Source organism: Portunus trituberculatus, chromosome 1 (genome assembly GCF_017591435.1).
Source record: "Portunus trituberculatus isolate SZX2019 chromosome 1, ASM1759143v1, whole genome shotgun sequence".
NCBI lineage: Eukaryota > Metazoa > Arthropoda > Malacostraca > Decapoda > Portunidae > Portunus > Portunus trituberculatus.
The window spans coordinates 5865248-5872747 of record NC_059255.1 but is presented as its reverse complement, the minus strand read 5'-3'; the positions used below and the strand labels follow the sequence as shown (position 1 = coordinate 5872747).

At 40.7% G+C, this 7500-nt stretch overlaps 1 protein-coding gene across 1 annotated transcript in view; it reads right to left on the bottom strand.

Moving 5' to 3' along the window:
* LOC123519839 (protein tyrosine phosphatase domain-containing protein 1-like) overlaps positions 1-7500 on the bottom strand; it is a 26190-nt gene that overhangs the window by 8895 nt on the left and 9795 nt on the right. Inside the window, exons 8-11 of the mRNA XM_045281433.1 lie at positions 6697-6817; positions 3109-3334; positions 1492-1614; positions 1170-1300 (exon numbers count right to left, since the gene is read on the bottom strand). Coding sequence (XP_045137368.1) covers positions 1170-1300; positions 1492-1614; positions 3109-3334; positions 6697-6817 — 601 coding nt within the window. The remainder of the gene's footprint in view (positions 1-1169; positions 1301-1491; positions 1615-3108; positions 3335-6696; positions 6818-7500) is intronic.

Here is a 7500-nt window from a genome sequence, read left to right as displayed (position 1 = left end):
TAATGTCAATAAAATGGTCTAATGGCACACAAATCTCAAGGTAAAAATGTGTCCCAGTACTGAAGGGGTTAAAATAGTGAAGACTGTGGCCATTAATCTTGTGCCCTCCATAGACCCTTCCTAATGTCAATAAAATGGTCTAATGGCACACAAATCTCAAGGTAAAAATGTGTCCCAGTACTGAAGGGGTTAAAATAGTGAAGACTGTGGCCATTAATCTTCTGCCCTCCATAGACCCTTCCTAATGTCAATAAAATGGTCTAATGGTACACAAATCTCAAGGTAAAAATGTGTCCCAGTACTGAAGGGGTTAAAATAGTGAAGACTGTGGCCATTAATCTTGTGCCCTCCATAGACCCTTCCTAATGTCAATAAAATGGTCTAATGGTACACAAATCTCAAGGTAAAAATGTGTCCCAGTACTGAAGGGGTTAAAATAGTGAAGACTGTGGCCATTAATCTTCTGCCCTCCATAGACCCTTCCTAATGTCAATAAAATGGTCTAATGGTACACAAATCTCAAGGTAAAAATGTGTCCCAGTACTGAAGGGGTTAAAATAGTGAAGACTGTGGCCATTAATCTTCTGCCCTCCATAGACCCTTCCTAATGTCAATAAAATGGTCTAATGGTACACAAATCTCAAGGTAAAAATGTGTCCCAGTACTGAAGGGGTTAAAATAGTGAAGACTGTGGCCATTAATCTTCTGCCCTCCATAGACCCTTCCTAATGTCAATAAAATGGTCTAATGGTACACAAATCTCAAGGTAAAAATGTGTCCCAGTACTGAAGGGGTTAAAATAGTGAAGACTGTGGCCATTAATCTTCTGCCCTCCATAGACCCTTCCTAATGTCAATAAAATGGTCTAATGGTACACAAATCTCAAGGTAAAATGTGTCCCAGTACTGAAGGGGTTAAAATAGTGAGGACTGTGGCCATTAATCTTCTGCCCTCCATAGACCCTTCCTAATGTCAATAAAACGGTCTAATGGTACACAAATCTCACGGCAAAAAATGTATCCCAGTACTGAAAGAGATTAAAACAGCGAAAACAGTGGCCATTAACCTTCTGCCCTCCATAGACCCTTCCCAACATCAATAAAAATGGTCTAATGGCACACAAATCTCACCTGAACAAACCACAACAAGAAACACACAAATAGTCTTACCTCGTGGCAATCTTGAGCCTGTCTCCTTAGGTCTCCCTGTGAAGCCAGTTCCTGATAGCACAGATTGTCACTTAAAGATTGATCAGTGATGCCATCGTCCAGAAGAGTGTCAATGTTCCTCTCGGGGTGATCTGAGGGCGAGAGAGAGAGAGAGAGAGAGAGGGGTGCAGAGAGAGAGAGTTAGGGTTTAGGTAAGTTAGTGGTGTGTGTGTGTGAGTGAGAGTGAGTGAGAGAGAGATACACACATATATACATAAATACACATACATACACACAAACACATGAACAGAGAGAGAGAGAGAGAGATGGGGGGGGGACTTACCAGGGGCACAGGAGGGGACGTCTGGCGTTGGGGGGCAGTGGGAGGAGGAGGAGGGGACGGAGAGGGAGCAGTGACCCCCCTCCCCCTCCTCCTCCCCCTCCTCGGATGCTGCTCTTAATCCTCCTGGAGAGAGAGAGAGAGAGAGAGAGAGAGAGAGAGAGAGAGAGAGAGAGAGAGAGAGAGAGAGAGAGTGAGTGTCTCTATCTCTTTCTTATCTCTATTTATTTATTTATTTATTTTCTCTTTCTCTAATTTTCTTTCTCCAATTCATTTATTTCTCTCTCTCTCTCTCTCTCTCTCTCTCTCTCTCTCTCTCTCTCTCTCTCTCTCTCTCTCTCTCTCTCTCTCTCTCTCATAGTAAGTGAAATATGAAACTGTTTCTCTCTCTCTTCTCTCTCTCTCTCTCTCTCTCTCTCTCTCTCTCTCTCTCTCTCTCTCTCTCTCTCTCTCTCTCTCTCTCTCTCTCTCTCTCTCTCTCTCTCTCTCTCTCTCTCTCTCTCTCTCTCTCTCTCTCACTCTCTCTCTCTCTCTCTCAATCTCTCTCATAACACAAACACAAAAACACCAAAACACCACAAAACACAAAAACACAAAACAAAACACACAAACACAAAACACACAAAAACACAAACACCTCAAACACAAAACACACAAAACACACAAAACACCAAAACACCAAAAAACACACAAACACCACAAAACACAAACAAAACACACAAACACACCAAAACACAACAAAACACCAAACACAAAAACACAAAAAACACACCAAACACACCACAAAAAAAACACAACAAAACAAAACACACAAACAAAACACACAAAACACAAACAACACCATAAAACACCCAAAACACAAAAAACACAACAAACACACACAAAACACCACAAAACACAAACACACAACACACAAAACACCACAAAACACAACACACAAACATCAAAACACCACAAAACACACAAACACACACAACACACAAAAACACCACAACACACAAAACACACAAAAACACACAAAACACCACAAACACACCAAACACACAAACACACACATACACACACACAACACACACAAAACACACCAAACACACACAAAACACCACAAACACACAAAACACACAACACACAACACCACAAAACACCACCACCACAAACACACAAACACACCACAAAACACACCAAACACAAAACACTCAAACACACACAAAACACACAAACACCACAAAACACACAAAACACCACAAAACACAAAACACCACACACAAAACACCCAAAACACCACAAAACACACCAAAACACCACAAAACACACAAAACACCACACCACACACACAAAACACCACAAAACACAAAACACCTCACCACACAAAAACACCAAAACAACCACAAAACACACCAAAACACAAACACACCAAACACCACAACACCACAAACACCACAAACAAACCAAACACACAAAACACACCAAACACCACAAAACACACCAAAACACCCAAAAACACCACAAAACACACCAAAACACACCAAAAACACCCCAAAACACACCAAAACACCACAAAACCTACCAAAACCCCCCCAAAACACCTCAAAACACACTCCAAACACCACAAAACCCCACCTCTATGACTCGTAATGGAGGCAGAGAGGGATGGAGAGCCGAGAGATTGTGGCGCAGAATAGGACACTCTTGTCTCGTGGTCATACTGCGCTGACAGGAAGAAGGATGTGAAGGAAGGCGTTCCCAAGGTGTAGGATATCTCTAAAGGCGTCAGGAGATGCTGTGGAGCCGTGTTTCCTTCACACCCACACAGCTTCAAGAGGCGCTCACAAACCACGTATACTAACTGCAGGATTGGAGAAAGTTAGGTTAGGTTAGGTTTAGGTTAGGTTAGGTTAGGTTAGGTTAGGTAAATGTCTGTATTTTAAAAGGCTTTGCTGTCTCACCATTAATGCTTTCAAAAGGCTCCAGTTAAAGGTTCTCGTGTTTTTAGCCCCTTCAGTACTGGGACACATTTTTACCTTGAGATTTGTGTGCCATTAGACCATTTTATTGACATTAGCAAGGGTCAGATTAATGATTACTATTTTAACCCTTCAGGGGACCATTTTTACCTTGAGTTTGTGTGCTTAGACACTATCAGAAGATTAATACTTCACTATTTTAACTTCAGTACTGGGACACATTTTTACCTTGAGATTTGTGACCATTTTATTGATAAGATAGACATTAGACCATTCGTCGATGGCGGATTCGATAAGCAATCATCTATAATTCTACAGTTACCTAAGATAACCAAGGTGGGAAAGAGCTAATGACCCGTCTCCATATAGTCATGTTAACTGTTGATTAGCAAAATAATGTCCAGTGAAGGTAAATATAAACTGTAGCCTGCGTTTGAGCCATCAGCTGGTTTGTTTACGTCTGCGCACAACTCGAAAGAGGAATCAGACTTCACAGGGTTTCAAGGAATAATGGAGAAGAGCACTTATGTGAAGAAAATTCTGGAGTCTGTTTGAAAAGTATGAGGGCCTGGAAACGAGTTATGACAATGTAAAGAGAGACTGTGCCGATATGAAGAAGGAAAATGCAGCACTGAAAGAGGAAGTTAAGCTAATTAAAGTGAATTGCGAAAATGTGGAGAATCTCTAGGAAAAGTGATGGAGAAGCAGGCTGAATGGAAAAAGTCAGGAAGTGGAAAGAAAGGAGGTAAATTACAAAGTTGCAAGTCTGGAAAAGGAAATCAAAGAGTCAGGGAGAAAACTTTGGGCCTTGCTGAAATTATAGATCAACAGATCATAGAAGAGAAGATAGCTGAGAAAGTGGTGAAGGTTATTAAGTCAAATGAGACATTGGTGAGGGAAACTGTAGACAAAAAGAGATGTGTGGTGATATTTGGTGTGGAGGAGGATAAGACACCGAGTAAAATGGAGAGAGAGAAAACATAAAAAGGTGATAAATAATATCATTAATGTGGTGCAGGAGGAGGAAAAGACCTAGTACAAGAAATAGAGGACTTCCATAGAATTGGAAAGTTCACAAGAGAAGGTATGAGGCCAATAAGAATCAAACTTAAGTCACAAAAGGATGTAGATGAATTGGTGGAGAAGTCATGGAGGCTAGCCCAGCAGGAAACAACAAGGAAGATTTGGTTGAGAAGAGATCTCGGTGAAAAGGAAAGAGAAATGTTAAATGAGTTGAGAAAGGAGGCTTTGAAAAAAATGAAGAGAGGACAGAAGAGGAGAAGAAAGAGTTTTTCTGGAGAATCTTGGATATGAGACTGAGGAAGTGGTTCATAACCCAGAAAAGTACAGCAAGAAAGGACTAAAGAAACTTACATATGAGCGAATGTAATGTATTCCAACATAAATGGAGTGATATCGGGATTTTAGAACTCAACGATTACTTGAGGGACAAGAACCCAGATATTGTGGGTCTTACTGAAACAAAACTGAGAGAGGGAGAAGACCTGATGATGGTTGGAGAAGGGAAATATAATGTTTGGAAAAGAAATAGAGTAGGTAAGATGGGAGGAGGAGTGATGTTGCTGGTTAAAAAAGATATAAAGGTGGATCAAGTGAAAAAAGGTATGGGAAAGGCAGAAGTGCTAAAGATCAGAGCAGAAACTAATGAAGGAAAAAAGAGGCACTACATAGTGGTGTACGTACCACCTAAGACAAATGCATGGTCAGTACAGGAATATGAAGAAATGATAAGTGATACAGGAACATGTCTGGAAGAAATGTTGGGTGGCTGTGAACGAACTATAATGATGGGAGATTTTAATTGTAAAGAGGTGTGTTGGGAGGACTGGTCAATGGAAGGATCAGAGACAACATGGGAAATACACTATTGACACTGGCAATGGAAAATGTGTTAACTCAGTGGGTCAAAGAAGATACTATTTGCATAGTTAAATACCTTACAAAAGTGATCATGCAGTTTTGGAGTTCAAGGTCTCTCTCTCTCTCTCTCTCTCTCTGGTTTAACGATAGATGTGAAAAGGCTAGAACAAGAAAAGAGGATGCTGGAAGAGGTGGAGAAGGAAAAGACGGATTAAGCAGTGGGAAAGTTACAAAAGAGCAAGAAATGAATATGTGTTGATTAGAAGAGAAGAAAGAAAGAAACAAGAAAAGGATATAATTGATAAATGTAAAGACCAACCAAGGCTTTTTACAGACATGTGAACAACAACATCAAAAATAGAGAAAGTATTGAAAGTTTAGAAGTAAATGGAGTATGCAGTGAAGATCCCAGGAAATGGCAGAGGCTATGAATGGATGCTTTCGGAAGGTATTCACAAAGGAGACTGCTTTTGACAAACCACTGGTAATGGAACAGAAAGGGATTATGAAGGAGTTTCAAGTAACTGTGGAGGAGATCAAGAACATGATGGGGAGTTTAGAAGTGAGAAAAGCTGTGGGACCTGATGGGGTATCAGGATGGATTTTAAGAGAATGCAGGAGCAACTGGCAGAAAAAGTTTGTGAAGTAATTGATGCCTCATTAAGGGAAGGTGTAGTGCCCCAAGACTGGAAAAGAGCTAACATTGTCCCAATCTATAAATCAGGTAACAAGAGAGACCCATTGAACTATAGACCAGTGTCACTTACAAGTGTGGTAGCTAAGATGTGTGAGAGGGTGGTGAAGAATAGATGGACAGACTTCTTGGAGAAAAATGACATACTTTGTGAGTGTCAATTTGGTTTTAGAAAAGGGCGTTCATGCACGACAAACCTGATATGTTACTATTCGAGGGTGATAGATGTAATACAGGAAAGAGATGGTTGGGCTGATGGAATATATCTGGATTTAAAAAAGGCCTTTGATAAGGTACCACACCAGAGACTGATCTGGAAACTTGAAATGGTAGGAGGAGTGCATGGCAGTTTACTAAAATGGATGGAAGACTTTTTGGTAGGAAGAGAAATGAGAACAATAATTAAGGACAGACCATCAGAATGGGGATTGGTGGAGAGTGGAGTTCCACAGGGATCAGTGTTGGCACCAGTAATGTTCGCGGTCTACATAAATGACATGGTGGATGGGGTGTCCAGTTATGTGAGCCTATTTGCAGACGATGAGTGGCGTTCGTATATTTAGATGAAGAAATGATGAAGAAAATAATTACTGCAATGATAAGACCGAGGCTTGAATATGCAACAATACAGTGGGCTCCGAACTTAAAGAAACACATTAGAGAAAGTACAGAGGGCTGCAACAAAATGGTGCTGAGTGTCCTGGCCTCGTACCCATGCAGAATGTTTCGCTGGCGGTGGAGGTACTGCTGTAGGGTAAATTCTGGGTTCCTCTTGTCTTTTATAAACTCCCTGGTTAGAGAAAATGGTGCTATAAAGAGGCGAGATTTTGTTACTTTAGACCCTTCAGTAGCGTGACGTGTTTCTCTATTCATTTTGACTATTTGGTGATTTTCTACAGCTTCACAAACTCATGTGGGGGTTAAAATGGTGAGGACTGTGGCCATTAATCTTGTGCCCTCCATAGACGTTTGTTAATGTTAGTAAAATGGTCTAATGGTACACAAATCTTAAGGTACGATTACAGAATTTTATTAGACCATTTTATTGACATTAGGAAGGGTCTATGGAGGGCACAAGATTAATGGCCACAGTCCTCACTATTTTAACCCCTTCAGTACTGGGACACATTTTTACCTTGAGATTTGTGTACCATTAGACCATTTTATTGACATTAGGAAGGGTCTATGGAGGGCAGAAGATTAATGGCCACAGTCTTCACTATTTTAACCCCTTCAGTACTGGGACACATTTTTACCTTGAGATTTGTGTACCATTAGACCATTTTATTGACATTAGGAAGGGTCTATGGAGGGCAGAAGATTAATGGCCACAGTCTTCACTATTTTAACCCCTTCAGTACTGGGACACATTTTACCTTGAGATTTGTGTACCATTAGACCATTTTATTGACATTAGGAAGGGTCTATGGAGGGCAGAAGATTAATGGCCACAGTCTTCACTATTTTAACCCC